General features: G+C 52.7%; 2 protein-coding genes across 5 annotated transcripts in view; one reads left to right on the top strand and one right to left on the bottom strand.

Moving 5' to 3' along the window:
* The window catches only part of XPC (XPC complex subunit, DNA damage recognition and repair factor), a 330052-nt gene that overhangs the window by 286213 nt on the left and 21618 nt on the right, over positions 1–22221 (bottom strand). The window lies entirely within an intron of this gene.
* SLC6A6 (solute carrier family 6 member 6) overlaps positions 1–22221 on the top strand; it is an 85577-nt gene that overhangs the window by 18105 nt on the left and 45251 nt on the right. Inside the window, exon 1 of one of the 4 annotated variants that reach the window (XM_050781665.1) lies at positions 5154–5749. The exons of 2 other annotated variants lie outside the window; for them this stretch is intronic. Coding sequence is in view for 1 of the 2 variants with exons in the window: in XM_050781663.1 (XP_050637620.1) it covers positions 13184–13259 (76 nt within the window). In the remaining variant the exon portion in view is untranslated. One more of the 4 variants, XM_050781663.1, reaches the window with a different exon arrangement.

Genomic DNA, 22221 nt, shown 5'->3' on the forward strand with positions numbered 1-22221 from the left:
TCATAGCTTACTACAGCCTTGACCTTCCAAGCTCAAGCCTTCCTCCCACCTCAGCCTCCTGAATACCTACCTGGGATTACATGCATGCCACCATGCCTGGCTAATTATTTTTTGTAGAGACTGGGTCTCACTATGTTGCCCAGGCTGGTTTCAAACTTCTGGGCTCAAGTGATCCTCCTGACTTGGCCTTCCAAAGTTCTGGGATTACAGGCATGAGCCACCGCGCCCGGCCTCTATTTTCAATTGTTGTAAAAGACACATAACGCAAAACTGACCATCTTAACCCCTTGAAAGTGTATAATTCAGTTGTGGTAAGTAGATTTAAAGTGTCATGCAGCCAATTTCCAGAACTTTTTTGTCTGGCAAAGCTGAAGCCAGTAAACGTCTTTTCAGTGGGCGTCTTTACACGTTGGTCTAAGCAAGAACTGGGCTTGCTGGTCAAATGGGGTGCACGTGTTTGAGATGCTGGGCACGTGCTGATGAATCATTGACCCCAAAGAGGTTGCCCTCATTTACACTCTGGCCTGATATCAGTGACAGCCCTGGGGCATCGAGATGGAGGGGTGGCACCTCCCTGGGGAGCTCCTGCCCTCAAGACTTTAGGAAACGGATTTTAAAACAATTCATCGCAGAGAAGCAGCTCCCAGTCTGCCAGCCTTTCTCATTTGGGGAAGATAAGAAAAACCCAGTAAAGCAAAAAATAGCTCTGAGTACTGGCCAGACTCGAGGTTGAGAAACATACCCCATCCTCTAGAGAAGATGTGCTGTTAGAACCTGAGGTCAGGGGTCCCATGAGCCTGAGTGTGAATGTCATCCAGTTTCTACCCTGCTCTGTGACTCTGGGCACATCGTTTCACCTCTCCATGGGCTTCAGTATCTGTAAAATCGGCCTGATGTAGAAGCTCCCTTCTCTGGTTGTGAGGGTCAGGGAAGAAAAACTGTGAAAGTTAGCAGTTCTAACTGTGAACGTTAGCTCAGAATGGCACATAGCAGTTCTTCAATAAATGATAGTTATTGTTATTGCTAGTATTATTGTGATTATTTTTGGCACCTCTATCTCAGAGAAGTCTGAATATATGCATGGTAATCGCATCTGCAGCCCTCTGCAGTTTGCACAGTTTTTCCAGCTTTGATACCTACATCATCTTGTAGGGTAGTTACTACTGCCCCCATTTACAGGTGAGAACACTGGGGCTCAGAAAGGCAGTGAGAAACTGGAAGTCAGCCACGTGTCAGGACAGGAGCCCGCGTTTAGCCCGCGTCTTTGGCTTTGGTTTTGCACACAGGTGCTGCTGGGAGATGGGACCAGGGCAGGCAGGTGCCTCCTCTCTGGCCTCAGCCTCTCGGGAAAGCTCGGGCCTCAGGTGGAGGGAGGACACCTTGGGTGCATCTTCTCGTCTGGGCTCTTGGACCCAGCAGGGGTCCCAGGGGATTTCTTAAGGGAGGGGGCTTTTTCAGAAATGGACAGGGACTTTTGAGACCATGGCTGCCCACCTCAGTGAAGTCTGAGGGGAGTTCCTGGAAGGCATTTCCATCTGTCCATGTGTTCTAAGTCAGTGGACAATTAAGTCCAGAAACTTCCTGGACTTAAAAAGCAGACATGTCCAGGATCCCTGGGGCTGCAGACAGCCCCGGGGGTTTTGGGAGGCTGGCTCCTCAGGCACCCATGAAGGAAGGTGTCCTGGGGCCAGTATTCAGACCCAGCTGCCCACAGGGACCCCCAGGGTGCCTTTATCTACTCATGTCTCCACCCACTTGCTGGCAGAGTGGCAGAGCTGGGACAAGTCACTAACCCTCTGTGTGACCTCTGATTCGCCACGTGAAAATGAGTGAATAGAATAAATCATTTGTTCCCAGGGTAGGTTTTTGGGGTGGCAGTGCCGAGCTTGGGTAAGAGTCTCCACCCCTTCGATTTAGGAGCCAGTGCCCTGGTGCAGATCTCTCCTCTGAGCTGAGTGTACTCTAAGTCAGGCACAGAGCATGTGCGGCATAGGGCTGGTGTCCAGGCCCCACCCCAGCTTGGCTGCTTAGTGGCTCACCCTCTGGGGGCCTGCACGCAGGCCACCTTGGCTTCCTGTCATTGCTTCTCACCCCCACCCTCCTCCCAGCCAGAGGTAGAGTTGCATCCCTGCTCTTCAGCCTCTCAATTCCTAGCCCCAGCTTAGCTCCCGCTTCCAAATCCCCATCCTCACTCCTCTTGCCTTGTGGGGTCCCACCTTGGCCATTGTGTTACACGCCTCCTACCTCCTTTGCTACCTCTGTCACAAGGAGGGGACTAGGTTCTCATTTATGTTTTCCAGGTTGAGTTTTCCTGAGAGCTTCTGCTAGTCTCACAGCCCCTCAAGTCTTTTCTGGGCATCCTGCCTGTCCCGGACAAGGGTCTGTCTCTTGTCCCTTAAGTTACTGGGGGCCCAGAGAGACCAGATTCTGATGAAGAATCCAAGACTGGGTCCACATCAATGAGAAGGAAACTGGGATTGATTAGCAATGTCTGTCAAGGGGGCAAGGTGGGAGGAGGTGGCATGTGTGTCATCCATGTGACACCCTTAGTAATGGGCATTTGCTTTGGAAAAACTGTAGAGGAGCCCAGAGGACTTCAAAAGGACTCTACAGCCAGCAAGCAAGATGTGTCTTCTGGATGGGAAGAAGGGGACAGAGTGCCTCCGGAAGGACAGACAGTGCCCGGGGGAGGGAGCCCTGCTGTACCAGGCCTTCTCATGCCTCGGTGTGATCTCACACCTGGGATGAGTGTGAGACACTCACACATGAGTGTTGTGAGACAACGTTCATTCACTTAGTAAATATTGAGCAACCACTATACACCAGGCACAGTGCAGTTGGTAAAGAGCCAGGAGGCTGGGCCTTATCTCACGTGGGTAGAGGGAAGCTGTTTGTGACCGTGGGCTCATGAGCCTGTCTGCCTCCACCTTTTCATCCACTCTTCTCATAACAAGCCTCCTGAGGCTGAGTCTCAGAGGAATGCAGTGACCTGCTTATGGTCACACAGCACCTTGAGACCTCAGGCCTCTGCTCCTCTCAGATCCACCTGTCCTGTTGTGGTGCTGTCAAGAGAATAGTCTTTGGTGCTCCTCCTTTGGGCAAGTCCATCTTCTGCCTGGGCCTCAGTTGCCCCATCTGTAAAATGGGCCCTATGATATCTACTGGGTTAGGAAGTGCATATAGGAGAAAGCAATTTGGTATTTTGAAAATACCAGCTCTGTCTTATTAAGTAATATTGGTCATAATTCAGGGGTGGTTTATTCACATTTAACAATCCAGACATTCAGTGAAGTCTCTCACCCAAAAGAGACAAATCAGGGAGTGTGGCCTTCTGTGGGCCAAGCGATCCCTGTGCGGCCGAGTCTGGAAGCCTCATGGCTGGTTTCTGGACCTGCCAGATGATTCTGGGGAGAAAGGTTGTCCCAGTTTAAGGTCATAGAGTCGAGACCTTTTGTTTCCCTTTGGCCTTTCTAGTCCATTTGAGAAAGGCACCTTTTCAAAGCCCTGCCAGCTCTGCTGAGTAGGGGAAAGGCCCCAGCAAGAGTGTTTGACGTCAGGGGAAGTTTGGGGAAAATCTCTAAGCATGTAAACATTGAGAATTGAAAGTCTGATCAGTCATCCAAAAGTTATGGACTTTTGCTGTGGCTCAGGCTCCAGCTGGGGCTAGGGACCTAGAAATGAGCTGCCCTCTGTCCAGCCTTGGAACTTATGTGGGAAGATGCTACAAATCAGGACCCTGTCAGGGGTGAGGAGGGTCTCTCAAAGGTGCTTTGGGCATGCAAAGTTACAAAAAGAAAAAAAGAAAAAAAAAAGCTCCCAGAGGTCTTGAATATCAAAAATATGCCAGTTGGGCACCAGACAGTGAGGGCATTCCCAGTTGTGGAAAGGCCTGCTATAGAGTGGAAGCCTGGAGTGACTTTCTAGAAGCCCTAAGGAGTGCAGCATGGCTCGGGTGTCCTGCTCTGGGCAGTGGGGAGGGGAGACAAGCTGCCTGGGGTGGGGGTATGGGTGGGGGTGGTTCGTGACCTCGGATCTGTTCAGAGTGGTTGGTCTTGATTCACTTTGGGGAACCAGCCAGAAACAGGAATCCTTATTTCATGGTTTCAGGTGCCCCTTAAAGGTAGTGCTTGTTGTTTTGAAAACTGGCTTCAGAAGAGACAAACCCTGCCTTCACCCAAACACCGCTGCAGGAGAATTGCAGGCACAGCCACAAGTCCCCAGAGGAAACCCAGTCTAACGAGGTGTCTAACCCAGTTTGCTGACTCACGTGGTTTTGGGAGCCCATGAAGTGCATTGGGAGGGAGAGGACAGGGACGCAGCGCTGTCGAAGGAAGCTCCGTCGAAGCTGCCTCTTTGACACACAACACCGGCTGGAGATGCAGCTGGTATTTTCCCAGTGTGGCAGATCTGGAGCCCCGGGGTGTTTGTTTCTGCCTCTCTCTGCACTAAGCTGGATGCTAAGAAGGGGCGGAGTCGAGGTCAAGTGTTGGTTGAACGAGGGCATGAAATGAAAGATGGCTACTCTTTCTTGGGCACAGAGTATCCTGTTTCTCCAGAGAGCAAATCCAATCGTGTATTCGAGGCACTTCCTTGTACCTTCCTTGTGTAATTCGCGATGACCCATTTTACAGATGATGCAACTGAGGCCCCCAGGGGGAAGTGACATTCCTGAGGTCACCACTTGCACCTGGCAAGGGTCACAGTGTTAGGTTCCAACTAAAACCTTCTAGGTGATGCAGCATAGGCGAAGGATGGAAGTAGGCAAAGCTTATTTGTCAGAGTCCCGCAGGAGCTGCCTGCACTGGGAATACAGAGCCCAAGCAGCAGAGGCAGGGAGGGCCCCTCCTTTCCACCCACATTATCAGGAGGAATTATGTAGAACTCGGCCATCTGGGGGTCAGCAGGAACTACTTGACCAAATAAATAGATGAGTCAATTAAAAAGGACAGATTTCTTGGCTATATATAGTTGTGGCCTAAATCTCAGGTATCCTTGCCCCCAAGGAGTAAAGGGAGCCGTTTTCAGATGGCCCAGGCTATGGACGAGAGAATAAGCTGATTACACCCTAGGCTGCAGTGGGTGAGACACTTTGCAGCAGTGAAAGGAAGCTCTAAGGAGGTGAGGGGTGGGTGGGGGACTCGGGGCAGGGAGGGTGGAAGGCAACAATTGCGTTTCCAAAAATGATGTGGGTTGGGAGACTACCCATGGTCCTTCCCCTCATCAATTTCGTTGAGATTAGTCACACCCCTGGATATCAGCCTCTTAATTTCTCCGGCCAGTCTGAATTTAAATGGCTAAACATTTCTTCCCTAGCCTGCAGGGTCAGTAGTTAGTAATCACGGCAGGTATGCAGGACTTTCACCAATTATGAGTGTAATTAAATGGGAAGATCCTTGCAAGCATTGAGCACTGGGCCTTGCGCAGCCAGGGCTGTTAGCCGCTGCCCTTGTGATTGAGACCAGCTGCCACCTGGTCCGTGAAGCTACTTTTGATCTGGGCTGATTCAAGAGACCTGGATTCTAATCCTTGAGTTAATTTGAAAACATAATTGCCTTGCCTCCTGCTGGTTTCAGTTTCCCCCTGTGTCAGGTTGAGGGGGAGAGACTTCCTGGTATCTAAGGTCACAACCAGGCGGTGCCCCAGAGCCCAGTGGTTACGGATCCAGACTCCAGTCCACCACTTCCTGGCTGTGCAACCTCGGTCAAGTCGCTTATTGATTCTGAGCTGTAGTTCCTCATCTCCATTTGGGGTAAGTCCCCCCAACCCATCTCAAAGGGTGGCTGGTAAAGGATTGGGTAAAATAATGTGTCCACCTGCTGATTCCCAAACCACACAGGCAAGCACGCAGCCCAGGGAGCTGGGACTGGCCACGAGGCTGGAGGGTTTTTCATACATTTAAAGCATTTCCAGTGTGCTTTTAAGCCCCATTAGACTCTAAGATGCTACCAAGTCTCGCTACTTTCGGACTAATTAGGAGAAAAGTAAGCAGCTGTAATCAGTGAAAAATGATTTAAGGAAAGAAAAAAATATTTAGCCTGATTAAAACATTTCTATTAGCTAGAATTATGTAAAGTGCCCATCACAGTGCCAGATAGACAATGTCAGCTGCAGTTGTTATTTCAGCTATACAAGAACAGGTGGAATTAGGAGAACCAAGGGTTGCTATGACAATAAGCTGGGACCCTCCTCATCCCTACCTGGGAGGAGGGCTGGCCCTGCCCTAGAGCTTCCTGCGGTCTTGGTGAGGAAGAAGAAACTTCTGGACTGGCTTCTCAGGGGAAGGTGCACCTGAGGATGAGCAGGAATGTGTCTTCCAGGGCCTGGGAATGGCAGGGCCTCCCAGAAACGGCCTCCCAGAAATGGGGAGTTCTGTGATAAAGGAACCCCTCTCTGGCTTTTGCTCTGCTGCGGAGTGTTCTTATGTGGTGTACTTTCCTGGAAAACACAGCCGCCCAGCACCCTGCGCTGTGCTGGAAGGGGCATTGTGACCTCATGCTCAGATATTCTGAGGCACAGATAGCCTGGGTGCTGGGTGTCTTCCGCACTCTCTCTGGCTGCTTCTGTGCCTCAGTCTCCCCTGCCTCCAGTGAGTGAGTCGTGCTTGCTTGTCCACCCATGTCCACATCTGCTCACAGAGCCTCTGCCCCTTTCCAGAACCACGTTGGGTTCCCTTCTGTGACTCATGCCCTGTGAGGTCACCGGCAACTGCAGTCACCTGAGAAATGGGGTTCAGTGGACTGTGCCCACAGTAAGAGGGTGCATGGAGCCAATATGGGAGCCCTTTGGTCACATTTAATTCCTGGCAACCTGGGTGGCCCTGCCAGAGCCCCTAGTAGAATAAAGGTCTTCCCCAGAGGCCTGCAGCTTGAAGGAGGGCATGGCTCCTCTCACTGAGGATACTTGCCCAGGTCGCCCCCCCGCAGACCACACTGGGAGCCTCTGTTTTCTCGCCTTAGCCCAAATCCTTGCTGCAGGCAGCCTCTCAGTACCTGAGCTGACACAAAGTGGGTTGCCAGGTGGACAGGGGTCGGCGGAACCCTCCCATGGGGCCAAGGACCTCCGTGGGATTTGGGGCTCTGTGTTTCCTAGGCCTGGGAGAGAGCTCTCCAAACCAGCAGGGAGCCCTGCTGGTCCTAGGACATCCAGGCAGCAGGGGAGGGAACTGAACATCCAGACCAGACCTAGGACATGGGAGACCAAGGCACTCATCGAGGCTCAAGCAGCCCTTCTCCACTTGGGCCTCCGTTTCCCCACCTGTGCAATGGGGACATTAGGCCAGATGATAGTGTTGAATTTCACAACCTACTCCAAATTCAGAAACAAAATTTGGATTGAGAGATGGAGTAACCTGCCCTCGGACTGGCACACTTTTAATTTTACCACCGTATGGGGATTTTTTTTTTTGAGTGACCAACTGCTCTCGCCATGATGTAAAAGGAGAAACCACGTACCAAAAAGTAATAATATCCCAAAAAGTATAAGGCAGTAATGTTAGAAGGCAGGGATACCTCACACTGTGGGCTGGGGAAGGCTTCATTCCAGAGTGGCATAGCCCACAACCTGGCCTTGGACAGCCACAGAGTAGAAGCCCTTTGGGGAGACCTAAAAGCCAACCACAATAATTGCAGCTGTCCTGAGTCCTGCTACAGGCAGGCAGCTCTTCCGGATTAGCCCCAGTATGAGTAGCTGTTCCCCTTCACACATGGAGTTTTAATGTACACGTCTCTGGGCACCTGGCCCTGTCCTGAGCAATTAACCTGGTGTGGTTGCCATCCACCCTGTGAAGTCGATGCCATTATCAGCGATGTTTTACAGCTGAGGAAACTGAGGCACAGAGCATATGCTGCCCAGGGTTGCAGAGCTGGGGTTTGAGCCCCATCACCCTGGCCTCAGAGCTTCCTGGCTAGCCCCGCCTTCCTTCCCAAGCCTCTGTCTGCTTACTGTATGTGAACTCTGGGCGTTAAGTTGTTGGGCTGACCTGTCATTCAATGGTGCCTAAATGAGGGGTCTTCGGTGCCCAAGGACCTTCAGCCAGGAGCTGTGGGGTTTCAAAGCTGCCATGTCGAGGGGTCCCAGTATCTGATTTCTGCAGTTGCAGCCATCCTGGGGGCCACGCAAGGTGACATTCCTCTCCTGAAGGTTTTCTCTCCAACTGCCCAAGGTGTCCACGGTGGCCAGCGGGTGACAAGCTGCGTGGCCACCCTCCTCCAAGGAGCTGCCCTGCTGTTCCCTCCTGTGGGTTGTTGGGGCCGCTCTGCAGGTCCACAGCAAAGTCCTTTTCTACTCTCGAGTCCAGTTCCCAGCCCCTGTAACTTCCATTTCCCCAACTTAGCAGGTGCCACCATCCCAAGGGCCACAAGGGTACTCAGTACTTTGCATGGGGAACTGCAGGCCTTGATCTGGCCTCCCCGCTCCTCCACTCTGCTTTCTGCCCTGAGATGCTCCCCTAACTGTATCCTAAGGGCTAGGGGAGGGAGGTGATGGCAGGTTTTCCCATCTGTGCTCAGATCCCCAGGGAGCCACCAACCCAGGGGACTCACATTGCTCAGTCAGCAAGAGTATGGATGGGGACCCCAGGATCCCCCAGTCACACCCGTTGCAGAAGAGGAGGCTGGCCCCTGAGAGGCCCAGGGAGAGATAGTTGGAATAGAAGGGAGGGGGCAGCTAGGAGGAGGCCCAGGTGTCAGGGTGACACCCTGAATCTCAGAACCGGGGTGTTATGGTGACACCCCGAATCTCAGAACCGGTTGGCTGGTGTTTGAGCCCTGGTCTTGGCTCTGTGAGATGATCTGTAAAGCACTCGGTGGGCATGGCCCCCAGAAGATGCTCAGCAGGGCCTCGGCTCAGAGTTCAGGCTGCCCATGGTTTTAGGAAGAATGCTGGTCAATTTTGTCATCATCCTGATAGCTTGAACTTTCTAAGTGCCTGCTGTATGCCAGGCACTGTTCTAAGCAGTCCATACATGTTTGGTTCTTTAATCTCTCAACAGCCTCACAACTTAGGAACTGTTATTGCCCCCATTCTATATTTGAGGAACCTGAAGCACAGACAGGTTTATTTATGGTGTGTAACTTTCTCTCCTGGGGAGGGTGCCTTCACCGAGAGGGGCCTGTGTGTGCAGGTGTGTGGGAGGGACAGTTGGGACCCTGCGCCTCCAGGCTGATGAGTCTCCTGAGAGCAGGTCTCAACCACAGTCCAGAGCGGGGCAAGCCTCACCTTGCTCAAGCAGTGTCAGCAGAGCCTCCGGTGGCCTTTCCTGCCATTGGTCCCTGTGCCTGGGGAGGTGGTGTTTAAGGGACAGGTGTTTCTGCTGTTGGGGAAGTCCCACCTGCTGCCTCCACTGGAGAAAGTGACCCGCCACTGCTGGGTGACAGCGAGGGGAGCCCCTAAGTCCCAGGCAATGTGCCTTGCAGCTCATTCCTGTCCTTGGAGACACTGCCTGGGGCCTGCTCAGCTGAACTGTGCCCCTGGCCTGCTGCAGAGACAAGGCCAGGCTTCTTTTTCCCTCTGTACCCCGCAGCCCCAGGAGTTGAGGTTGGTCTCCAAGGCTTCTCCCCTCAGTATCAAATATGCAGGCCCCACTTAGCTGCCCAGCTCCAGAAGCCCTTGGTCCCCCCTGCCAGCCCTTGCCTTGATTTCTCAAACTCCCTTTCTCTTTAGCAAGTGGATAAAGGCATGTTGGCTCTGTCCTGGGTCCACATCTGGGCTCTGCCACTCGCTACAGAGTAACCTTGGCCAGGTCATTCTCCTCTGAGCCTCGTTTTCCTTATTTGTATAATGAGGGCCAAGGTCTTCATCTGCCAGGGCCTGGTGAGGAGCAGCAGCAATAGGGAATAAGAGACCCTCTGGCAAACTCTCAAGTCCAGGACAAATGGCTCTTGGGATGATCCTGGAGTTAGTGAGGCTGGCAGAAATGAAACTCAGCCTGGCCCAGCCCCTAGATGCTCACGGTCTGGCAGATGAGACGTCTGTGCACACACGCACCACATGCACGCACTGTCATCAGCCAGCCTTAATCTCTTTCCTGAGCTGATTTTGTTTGATGTTTTGCCCAAGTGCCTCCCAGTTTATTAGCACCACCGTTCCCAACCTCACCTGATTTTAAGATTCACTTGGGAAGCTGGTTAAACAGGACAGATTCGTGGGCCCCCACCTTGAAAATTCAGTCAGTAGGTCTGCATGGGCCCAGGGATCTGCATTTTTAGCCAGTGTCTCAGGCAGCTCTGATGTTCCCCATGTGAGGATTCTGGTCATCCACTAGTCCCTCCTAAGATCCCAGAGGCTTCAGCAATGAATGACTTTACACATTATGAGGCCTGTTTACAGGTCAAGAAACTGAGGTTTCCAAGGAGAACTTTGAAGTTTGTCCAATGTTGCAAGTTCTGAATGAGAGTCCAGTGTCTGGTGAATGGTGGGGGTGATTTTTGCTGGAGGATGCTAAACGGAAGAGTCTTGGGCGGGGAGGAAGGGCTTTTGCGGGGAGGTGATACTTGGGCCAGGGTCTTCAAGGTGGGTGGGATGTACCTAAATGTGAGAGTACCCACAAACCAAGCAGACTTGAAAGGGGCAGTGCCGGAGAGACTCATGCTGGGCAAAAGGAGAAATAAGGTGGCAGAGATTGGGGGCAAGGCAGACCACTCTAGTGAGCCTGGGATTCCAAGAGGAGAAGTTTAGATTATTATCTAGGCAGCTGGGAGTCACTGAGAGTTCTTGAGCTGGGGGCTGACATGGCAGGCATTTGGGGTTTGCTAGAAACAAACCCAGCTAAGCAGGTGGGAGCAGAGGTCAGGGCATGCCTTCAAGGAGCTTCCAGTGGTTGGTGTGGCCTCTTGGGCCACACCACAAGTGACAGGCCATCAGAAGGTACACCATGTTCCCAGAACCCCCGAGCTTAAGCTAAATTGCAATGGAAGGTTGAGGGAGATGGCCACCACTGGGGGTTGCCCTGGGAGATGGCCTCTGCACGTAGGAAGACCACAGTTGAGAAGTGTCAGTCCTCCCTGCAGCCTAGCCCCACCCAAGTGTGGATTTTAGTGCTGAGCTTTTCTTCTGGCTGAGCAGTAACCGCTGTTAGGCACCATCTTGTAGTGCTGGAAGTTGCTGCCACCGCTGCATCAACAGTTGCCAACCTGATAGAAATAGATATGAGCCTCACCCACCCAGGTTTGGAATAAGAGCTTACGTTCAGCCTCTGGCATCCACTGTGTCCCACCAGGTTGGGGTTGTCGGGAATGTCCCGCCCTCCACCACATCTTTCAGGCCTCAGTTTCCCCTCTGTGAAATGAGTTCCCTCCAGCTCTGATGGGGCTGTCTGTGGAGGAGGCTAGAGACTGTAGCTTTGTCTTGTCATTGATCTGCTGTGTGGCCTGGGCCTCAGTTTCCTCATCTGTAAATTGGGCTTGGATGTGGACGTGCCAAGACCTCTGAAGCCCCACTGTGAGTCTTTAATTTTGTGTGGGATCCCAGGGTCCCCGGCACTTGGCAAACCTTTAGGGGCAGGAAAAATTAACTTGAAAGTCATTATGGGAAGATGCTCAGGAATGCACATATCATTTTAATGAAAAGTGATTTCCTAAAGATTTGGGGTTTATCTGTAGAGTTTTGACCATTTGATGGGAAACTGTGCTCAGATGTTGGGAGCACATTCTGGTCCACCCTTCCCCACTGTCCACAGCCCCCAGCATCTGTCATTGCAGTTTGCTCTGTCACCCTCGTAGAGGAGCCCTCAGAATGCCTGACGTGGAAGGCTGTTTGTCCCTACACGGAGTGTCCCCGGAGCCCTGAGCCCTAAACATTCCATCTGAAAAATCCTCATCGTGCTGGGCCTTGTATTAATACCGGATGTCAGGAAGCAGGCCCCGGGTGACTGGGGAGTAACAGACAGTGACAGTACGGGCTGGGAACGCAGGGACAGAGCTGTCCTGGAGGCTGTCCCATCAAGGCAGTGAAGGGTGTCTGCTCATTAGGCAGGGGAAGTGTACCGGGCTGAGGGCACAGCACAAGCCAAGGTGTTGGGGCTTGAGAAGGCACAGCGTGTACTTCAGCAACCCCTGGGGGTCTTGGGCTGGTTCTGGATGGTGGAGGGGGCCTAGGAATCGGCTTCCAGATAAGTAGAGCACGCCCCTGTGCTCCAGAACACAGTGGGCACCAGTGACCGACAGTGCTAGTTCCCCACCCTGTCTTGCTAAATCTCAGGCTGCTTGGTTCCTCTAGCACCACACTCTGGTCGAGCTGAATTTCTGAGTCCGAGTGAGGTGGGGCGGAGGTAGGAAGGAAGAAGAAAGTCCACCCTCATCGGGGAGAAAAACATGTTTAAAAGAGGAACAAGGAGGGGGAGGTTGTTTGCAAACATTTAATGAGGTAGGAGTTTCACATACTGTAGATGGGATATTGTGCCCATTTTAGAGAGGGTAACACTGAGACTGAAGAGAGAAGGTGACTTGCCCAAGGCTTTACAGCAGAGCGCCCTGGCTGGTTTCCATGGCACTGTGGCATCCGGCAGAGCCCTGGTGACAGAGTTGGGGGTGGTCCGGCTCCTGCACGCGCACCCTTAGCTGACTCTGTCATTGGGGCCTGTATCCTTCCAGTTTCTATAGAGCAAGGGAGGGGCTGCCCTCTGTCTGCTTTTCATAGCCAACAAGGAGCAGGGCTTTAGGGTTCTTACAGCTTAAAAGGAGAAGGTCAAGGAAATGGCAACCAACCTTTCTCTTTTCTTGAGTTTCTTTTTTGTGGCCTCCAGAAATAATCCTGGGCTCTGCAGAGCCTGTTTCAGGCTCATGGTCTACCCTACCCCGCCCCCATTTCCGGCAAAACCAGGCTGAGGGCTGGGCTGCTAGCGAAACTGACAGCAAGAGTGACAGCCCTGTGCTGTCTCTGGTGAGTCAGTGCCAGGAGGTGGCTGCTGACTCACCCACTCCTTCCGCAGGCTCCAGGGGCCCCTGCAGCAGCCTGACTCCAGCCAGCTCTGGGCCATGGGGGAAGGAGATGGAAAAGGGGCTTGGCTCCCTCCGACCCTTCACCCAGCCCCTGCACCCTGGAGCGGGGCTGCAGGCAGTGTGGCAGCTGTGCTGTTATTGGCCTAAACACATAGCAACAGGAAAACAACCCCAAAACTCCAGCCTCAAGAGCAAGTCCAACAGTGCACGACTCGCCAGGTCAGGAGCCAGGCTTTGCAGAAGCCCCCATGTACACAGAATCTACAGATGGGGCCGCTCTCGGCCCTGCCTCTGGCCATGGAAGCAGGCCTCCGGGTACCCAAGGTAGGCATTTGGTGGCCCTCCCTGAGCTCCTCTTCCTCCTCCAGCCCAGCTGTGGGTACCGAGTGCCCTGGAAGTCTACTGAGTGGTGTCCAGGGTCCCCTCAGACAGCATCTCAGGGACTTGGCCTTCCTCTGTGCGTCCAGGCCGTCAGGCCCAGCTCTCAGGGGCTCTTTGACCAGAGACGTCTTTGAAGCCTACGCCTGACCAGACACGGAACCTCCTCCTTCCTCTGAACTTGTAGAATCATTTTTGCTTGTTGAACAAAACGAGCCCCCGCTCCTTCTGTAGTCGTTAGTACTGTGAAGGTGAAGATGACCCAGTCTCCCTGGGGTGGCCCTGGGCCAGGCATGTAACAGGTGCTCCACCAGCCGGAGCTTTCGCCACCTCCCCCAGGGAGAACTGCCCCAGGTAAGCGAGTGCCTGCTCAGAGTAGAGTGGGCAGATGACTTCCCAAGAGCACAGCACAGCAAAGGGTGACCCTGTTCCTTTCAAAGCACGGCTTCACCCATGGAGCCGGCAGGGTTTGGGCTTCCTGCACGAGGATGTTGTGTTTGTGCCACCAGCCTCAGGTGTTAGGTCCTTGGCCAAGGGGAAGACATTCCGGCCACCCACCCCACAGGTTCTCAGCTCATGGTGAGGAACCCAGGCGGCCGAGATGTGGGGTGAAGGACTCCACAGGCCCCACCGGAAAGTGTTAGCTGGGCACAGTAGCTCACATCTGTAATCTCAGCACTTTGGGAGGCCGAGGCGGGCGGATCACTTGAGGTCAGGAGTTTGAGACTGTCCTGGCCAACATGGTGAAACCCCGTCTCTACTAAAAATACTAAATAATTAGCCGGGTGTGGTGGCACACATCCGTAATTCTAACTATTCAGGAGGCTGAGGAACGAGAATCCCTTGAACCTAGGTGGTGGAAGTTGCAGTGAGCTGAGATCGCACCCTGCACTCCAGCCTGGGCAACAGAGCTAGACTCTGTCTCAAAAAAAAAAAAAAAAAAGTCACAAGTGCCTGCAGGGAAAAATCCAACATGGCCCTTAAGTTCCCTTTCAGAGTAGAAGGGAAGGGTTGGCCAGGTGGTCAGGGACAAGCCAGGGCTTTTAGCCAAAAGCATTGAGCCCTTACTGGGGCAGCACAAAACTTGGGATAAATCCAAGTTCTAACTCTGGCCTTGGGGGCCCCGTCCCCTCTTCCTCTCTGCCTGCTGGCTGTCTGTTTCTTCACTAGGTGCACCATGGCCCTCTTTACACCTGCTGTTCCCTGCTCTTAGAATACCGTTCCCCCAGTTCTTTGCCATGCAGGTCTCAGCTTCAGTGTGGTTAAAAGCTTGTTCCCTAGAGCTGAGCTTCTGGGTTTGAATCCCAGCTGTATGACCTTGGGTAAGTGGCTTCACTTCCCTGGGCCTCTTTCCATCATCCCAGCTGCTGAGGAGTAAGTGAGTGAGTTGGTGCCTGGAAATGGCTTGGCACAGGACCTGCCTACAGTGAGTCCTCAGCGAGCTGCTGCTGTTATGAAATGTCACCTCCACAGAGGGGACTGCTTTGTTTACTTCTGTGTGGTGGGCACTGTCGTAAATATTTGTTCATTTATGTGTTTAGTGTCTATCTCCCCTTCTTCAGGCCAGCTTGGTGAGGCTCAACCACTGTCTCCAGTTCCTAGGGCAGTGCCTGGCACATAGTAGGGTGAATTAACAACCACTGCTTGCCAAAGCCACTCGAACCCTTATTCTAACCCTGGACCTCTGAGCTGCAGAGGGGAAGTGACTTCGCCTGCATGACCCAGCTTTCTGACCTCACCCACTGCCCTTTCCCCAACTTCGCTGCTTGGGCTGTGCTGTGGGGCACCTCTGTTTGGAGTATGGTGTGTGCCCCAAACACCTTCATCTGGGGCAGCGCCAGCCACCTTGCCTCATCCCGGCCCTTCCCAGGCCATCCTGCCACTGGGAGCCTGCCATGCCTCCAGCCCCCCCCCCTGCAGCTGGCACGGTGGCACTCTCATTGCTGCCTCTCCTCTGCTGCCAGACTGTGGTTCTCTGAGGCTTTGGGCCAGGTCCTGCCACTTCCAAGGAGATGATAAAACAGTTTGGACCCGGTCCCCAGACCTTGTGTTCACCTGCCAATGTTTTTATGAGGGGAAGGTGACAAGTTGGCTGTCGATTGAACTCATACCGTGCCTCACCACCCCCGGCGTTGTTCCAGAGGCTTGTTCTTTGCAAAACCTGCTCACTGTCATCCACTCTCCCCCAGCAAACCACAGACTAAGAAGAACTACCTGGTCTGGCTGGTCCCCGTCAAGAGGTCACCTTGCCCCAGGGTGGCACCAAGGTCATGGAGTTGGGATGTGGGTGCAAATCCTGGCCCACTATCCTGTAGCTGTGGGACCTGGGACAAGGCTTCTCCCTTCTCTGAGCCTCAGCCTCCTGATCTGTGAAAGGCAAGGCTGATGAGGCTGGGGGTGAGGTAGAGGCTTCTCTGCAGGTTGAGGGCAGAGTGTGATCCAGGCAGGAGGCTTCTAGCGGAGGTCGGGGGTCTCTGAGGGTAGACCTGTACTTTGTTGGGGTGGAGGTTGCAGTTAAATCAGGAGAGGGGAGGCCCTCACCCGAGGATGCTGAACCCCAGGTAGATAACAAGCCCCTGTCCCAGAGATGGCATGCCGAAACAGTTTCCTCAACAGAATTCACTTTCACTACAACCAGAATATTTTTGCTCATTGTTTCGACTTTGTTCCGGGCAAAACAATGCCTGGCTTCCTGGATGACCTCACCGGGACAAGCCATCGGGGCTGTAAGCCAGCCTGGTCAGCATCTCCGCACGAGCCCTTTCTTCCCTTTGCCACGGCCACCTTAGGTGACCTGGGGGCAATCATGTGACCAAAGAGGACAAACTGGCCACAGGCTGAGTCTGGCCCCCTCTGCATTTGTGTTTGACCCAGGTGGTGGTTTAGAAACTGAAAAATGTGTGTGTGCATACAACCCAGATTTCAACATCTCTCGAGAAGTTGGAAGATCCAGCCCTAGTGGGCCCCAGTCCCAAAGGCACCTGCAGTAGTGGGAGCTGAGGAGAGCTGCCTGTGAGTCCAGACTCCTCCTGTCCCCTGGTTCCCACTCTTCCCTGCAGCCTCGCCAGCCCAGTGGACTCCTGTCCTTTGCCTGCCAGGCTTCTGGAGGCTTTGGAGCTCGCCACGCTTGAGTTAACCTTTCCCTGGGAGCAGATAACCAACAGATACAGACCACATGATACAATTCAATGATTCAGTCTCTTAAAGGTATACTTTTAAAATATATATAAAAGAGAAAAAAAAAGCCTTTGATTAATTTCCACTTAAAACAGCTACTCCACTTAGAGTGGTGGAAAGCACTTCTACTTTATTATTATTTTTTTCATATCTTTAGAAACAGGGTCTTGCTCTATCACCCAGCCTGGAGTGCAGTGGCACAATCACAACGCACTGCAGCCTCCAACTCCCGGGTGCAAGTGATCCTCCTACCGCAGCCTCCTGAGTAGCTGGGACTGCAGGTGCACACGACCACACCTGGCTAATTTTTTTTAACTTTTTGTACAGACAGGCTCCGACTGTGTTGCCCAGGCTTATCTGGAACGCCTGGCCTCAAGCCATCCTTTCACTTCAGCCTTCCAGAGTGTTGGGATTAAAGGTGTGAGCCACCACGCCCACCCAGGAATAGCACTCTTAATAACAACTCCCTTTTTTTTTTTTTTTTTTTTTTGGTGCTTAATTGTTAAACACTAGGGCCAAAGAGGGTGCCCTTGGCAGGCATCACTGATAGATCCTGGCCATCCTGCTCACTGAGCCTTTACCTAATCACTGATAGATCCTGGCCATCCTGCTCACTGAGCCTTTACCTAGCCCAGAATCTATGGAGACAGTGGTCCAGGGAGCCCCATCAGAGCTCCTTGTTTGCTAGAGGAGGGCTCCAGTCCAGCACGCCATCTGTCCTGCCTGAGTCTGTGCTGTTTCATCAGCTGGCCTGGCCCAGCCCTGTGGCCTTTGGCACTGACTGCTCCCCAGGCCCTGTCCAGCCTCCTGAGCCCCGTCTCCATCATGTGGCCCTTCACTTCCCTGTTTGCCCTTGCCTAGTTCCCCAATTTGTCAGCCAGCTTGCAGCTGGCTCTTTAAAGACACCAGACCCCATTTCATTTTGTAAAGCAGGTGACCCATAGCAGCCGCAGTGGTTGAGAACATGGACTTCAGAGGCCAAGACGGGGCATTTGGAGCTCAAGTGGCCTTTTCCTCACCGTGTGACTGTGGACAAATGACTTCACATCTCTGTGCCTCATCAGCACAGGAAGGATGGTAGCAGCACCCACTGAGGGGATTAGCTAAGAAAACGAAAATGTGCTTGTAGTCAGTGCTCTTTTTAAAAAGATGCATATTCTGCTTGTATATATGGTCAGTGCTTAATAAACACAGCCATCTTTTTCTTAAAAGTAACTTTTTTTTTCTTTCTTTTTTTTTTTTTTGAGACAGGGTCTCGCTCTGTCACCCAGGCTGGAGTGCAGTGGAGCAATCATGGCTCACTGCAGCCTTGACTTCTGAGGCTCAAGTGATCCTCCCACCTCAGCCTCCCATGTAGCTGGGACTACAGGCGTGTGCCACCACACCCAGCTAATTTTTTGTAGTTTTTGTAAAGATGGGGTTTTGCCATATTGCCCAGGCTGGAAGTTTTAAAATTGATAAGTAAAAATTGTATATACTTATGGTGTAGAATGACTAGATCAAGCCAATTAACTTATGTATCACCTCACTTACTAAACATTTTTTGTGTGTAGTGAGAACACTTAAAATCTACTCTCAACAGTTTTCAAGGATACAATATGCTATTAATTTTAATCACCATGACACCTTGACATACATAATACATCTATTGAACTTACTCCTCATGCATAACTGAAATGTTGTGTTTTTTGACCAGCAATTCCCCAATACCTCCAACCATCCACTTTTTCTTATTTATTTATTTATTATATTATATTATTTTATTTTTTTTATTTTTTTGAGATGGAGTCTTGCTCTGTCACCAGCCTTAAAAAGTGCAGTCATGCGATCTCGGCTCACTGCAGTGTCAGCCTCCTGGATTCCAGCACTTCTTCTGCCTCAGCCTCTCGAGTAGCTGGGATTACAGGCATGCATCACCACACCTGGCTAACTTGTTTTGTTTTGTATTTTTAGTAGAGATGGGTTTTACCATGTTGGCCGGGCTGGTCTTGAACTCCTGACCTCAAGTGATCTGCCCACCTCGACCTCCCAAAGTGCTGGAATTACAGGCGTGAGCCACCACGCCTGGCCCACTTTTTCTTTTTTTAAAACAAACACAGGGTATAATGCTTGCCACAAAGTATAATAGAATTGCAATGTGACTGGCTGGTTTTTTTTTTTTTTAAGCTACTATTTATTGATCAACTGGTATGTGCTAGACTCTGCTGAATAACATTAGGTGTTATCCTACTTAGTCCCTGGTCTTGTTTTTACCCTCATTTTTTACCGGTGAGGAAGCTGAGGCACAGAGAGGTTGTTACTTGCTCTGGGTCACACAGCTTAGTCATGGCCTCAGCCCAGAATCTGGCTCTGGAATGGGCAGAAAAGTGAGGAAAGGAGAGAGACACCTGCTGTGGAAAGGGCAGGGCAAGGGGTCCAGCCACGCACTTGATTCCACAGCAAGCCTAATGCACAGGGAGTTGTTTAGGCCTCAGATTTTCCCACCTGTAGAGTGGCTGTCATCCAGGTCTCCTCCTGCCCCTGCTCTGGGACTCCAGGAGCTGCTTGTCCAACCCGCAGATCAGCTTGCTTAAGCCCCAGAGGTTTGTGAGGAACCTGAACCAGAGATTCTTAAAGGCCAGCTGTGTGCTTGGCAATTTGGGGTGGAGAAGCAGGCTAAATAGGAAAGAGACAAGGATCTGGCCTCTTGCTAAAAGCATGGCAGAAGCTCCTGAGTTATGCCATTGTTTAAATCATTATTCTCCACCAGAAAGAGACATGTAGGACACTGGTTGTTAAATTGAGAAGTTCAGGGTCTGCAGGATGGCAGGGCAGGTGCAGAGAACTCTCGAGCCTCTGGGAAGGTTGCCTAGGAAAAAAGAGGCAAGGGCTTGGCTTCCCCCAGAGCCTTGGACTGAGGTGGTAGATGCTGGGGGAGGCAGCATCTGCAACTCAACTCAGAGCCCAGCTGGCTGGTGTTCAGGGCCCTGGGAGGGAGGCAGAGCAAGATGTAGGGATCCCCATTTGCAAGCAGTGCAGAAACCTCCTCTTTCTAAGCTTTGCTTTGCTCAGTGCCGGAGGCCCAGGTGGCCAGGTGGGAACTCTGGCCTTGAGCCTCTCTCTCCTTTCTACTCGTGTGTGTAGCCTCAGCCAGGCTGCTCACTTCCCTGCGTGAGCCTCAGCTTCCTTTATCTATAAACTACCAAAGTCTCTTCCACAATAAGAGTGTTGGAGAATAGGAAACTGTGTTTATAAACAGCTCAGCCCAGGATAAGTCCTCACAAATCTTAATCTTAAACAGGGAGAGAGCAAAGGGAAATTTCATCAAGCCATGGCATCGCTGGCACAGGGCTGCATCTGGCCGCGTGTGTGCCAAATCTGACCAGGTGATCTGCAGTTGGTTTCAGGCACTGCTGGCTCTGGCTGTCACCTCTGGAACACAGAGACAAGGAGACTATTTGGCTGGGCACAGGGGGAGGCTTCATCCCAGAGCTACTGTATCAGTCAATTCTAATCACTTGTAGCTGTAATAACCAAAGAGGAAGCTCTTAAAATGGGGAATTATGTATCTCGGCTGCTGCAAAATAACCCTGGGCCCGGTGCCAAGGAAAACAGCCCTTGTCGGCGGGTGCAGGGATGCCTGTGGAGGAGGACTCGCTCCTGAGCACTCACCGCGCAGTGGGGTGGCCAGTTGTGTGTGTGTGTGGATGCTGGGGTGACTGTCCTAATTGCAAGTTTGCAGAGGTGCATAGAGATACTCCGGGGACTCCCTGGAGGGTGTCATCTGAGGTCAGACTGAGCCACAGAGGGACAGTGGAGGCTAAGCTCCTAAGGGCTTGGATACATCATGGTCACTGTTACTCCCAGCTGAGTGACCTCAGGGTGTCTCTTGTCATCTTTGGGCCTTGCTGATCTCACCCTGGGGAGGATGAAGGCTTTATATGCCCCAAGGCCGGGGTGGACTGGATAGTAGTGATAGGGGTAATAAGAGGAGATAGTCACAAGTCATAATAGTAGCTGCTGTGTGTGGAGTGTGTGCCATATCCTGTTTTAAGTACCTTCTGTGTACCCCCCTCATTTAACCCTCAAAACACTCCCACAGGGAGAGAGCAGTTACCCCATTTTACAGATGAGGACACTGAAGACTGGTGGGGTTGAGTGACTTGCCTGAGGTCACCTGTTTGGGAAGTGGCTTTCAGCTTCTGGGTTGAGGCTTATACTCCAGTCCCCATAGGGGCCAGGGTGCCTGGGGCAGCTCCCTGCCAGCTCCAACACTTCCTGTGGCTCCAACAGCCAGTGGGAAGGTTCAGAGGGGACTGAGCCTGGGCAGTAGGAGGGACTAAAGCAGTTCTGTGTGGCCCATGTCCCAAAGAGAAGGGGAGAGGGAAGATGGGGCAGAGCGTCGGCAGGGGTGCGTGCTGGGACCTGGCGGGCCATGGTGAGGAGCCTGTGTTTTCTTCCAGGGGTGATCAAAGGGTTGGGGGGCATGAGGACCTGATTCTGCTTCTTAATCTGCCTGTAGCTGCTGCATTGAGAATAGATTGGGGCGGGCAGAATAGCAGCAGGGAGACCTGTGAGAAGGCTGCCACAGATGCCAGTGCAAGGGCTGAGGGGCCTGTAGCTCGTGGTTGCCATGGCGACAGAGAGATGTGGGTGGATGCCAGGAATGTACAGGCGGGTCTTGCTGGAATGGGCTTCTTCAGGGGCAGGGCTGCTGGCTGTGTGTTCTTCAAGGCAGGTGGACCTGTGACTGCAGCCCCTACGGGTGGAGAGGTGGGTGTACCTTAGAAATGAGGAGTAGGGAGACCCCCACCATGCCAGGCACGTGACAGGTCCCCCACTCTGCCTGCCCTGTTGAAAACCCCCATCCCCATCCGGGCTCAGCCCCAGGTGGCGGGACAATGGGGTCCTGAGTGTGGAAGGGGGTGGAGGCTTCATTTTGTAGGAAACCAGAGCCTAGAGCAAAGGGACTTGGGAAACCCCAGTTGCTCCTGTTCCATGTTTCTAGAGGGTTCTCTGAGTGTTAGTGTGGCAAGTGGGTCTGTGTGCCCAGAGGGCAGAGCCAAGACTCTCAGGGTAGCCACAGTGAAGCAGACCCCAGCTCCTCGCGGGGATGGACTTGGCCCATCCCAACTGCCAATGAAGTCATGAGCTTCTGGGTGAGGAGGCTCCAGGGTCATTTCCTGAGAAACACCTTCACTTGGAGGGAGTTGAGTCTCACATCCTCCAATTATGCGCCCACCGAGCCAGCCCACAATGGGCTGCCCTGATAACCATCGGGGGGCTGTGCAAGTCAATGCTGGAACAATGCTGGCCGGTAGGACTATTTTTACAGTAGCCATTGGCCTGTCGAATCCCGCGCCCGGCCCCAAGGGAGCAGGGCAGAGAAAGGCAGCGCGGATGCTCTGGCAGACAGAGGAAGGGCTCCATGAGCTGCCCGGAGGCTTCAGGAAGCCTTTCTTGGTCTGTTGGCTGCCAGATAGTGAAACAATTGGGGTCCCCCACCCCAAGCCAGGGAGAGGAAGGAGGTGTGGGGGAAACAGGGGTTTTGTTGTGCTTTTGTGCCTCTGTTCCTCGAGCACAGCCCCCGTGGGCCCAGCATCTGGGGCCAAGCCAGCACATCCCCTCTCCACACCCCAAGTCCTTAGGCAGCTACTGCCTCACCCTGCCTGCAAGGCTCTGAGGCCAAGTGACTCGCCTGGTCACAGGATTGGCAAAGACAGGGTTTGCAGTTGTCACCAGCTGCCTGTGG

Source organism: Macaca thibetana, chromosome 2 (assembly GCF_024542745.1).
Source record: "Macaca thibetana thibetana isolate TM-01 chromosome 2, ASM2454274v1, whole genome shotgun sequence".
Taxonomy (NCBI): domain Eukaryota; kingdom Metazoa; phylum Chordata; class Mammalia; order Primates; family Cercopithecidae; genus Macaca; species Macaca thibetana.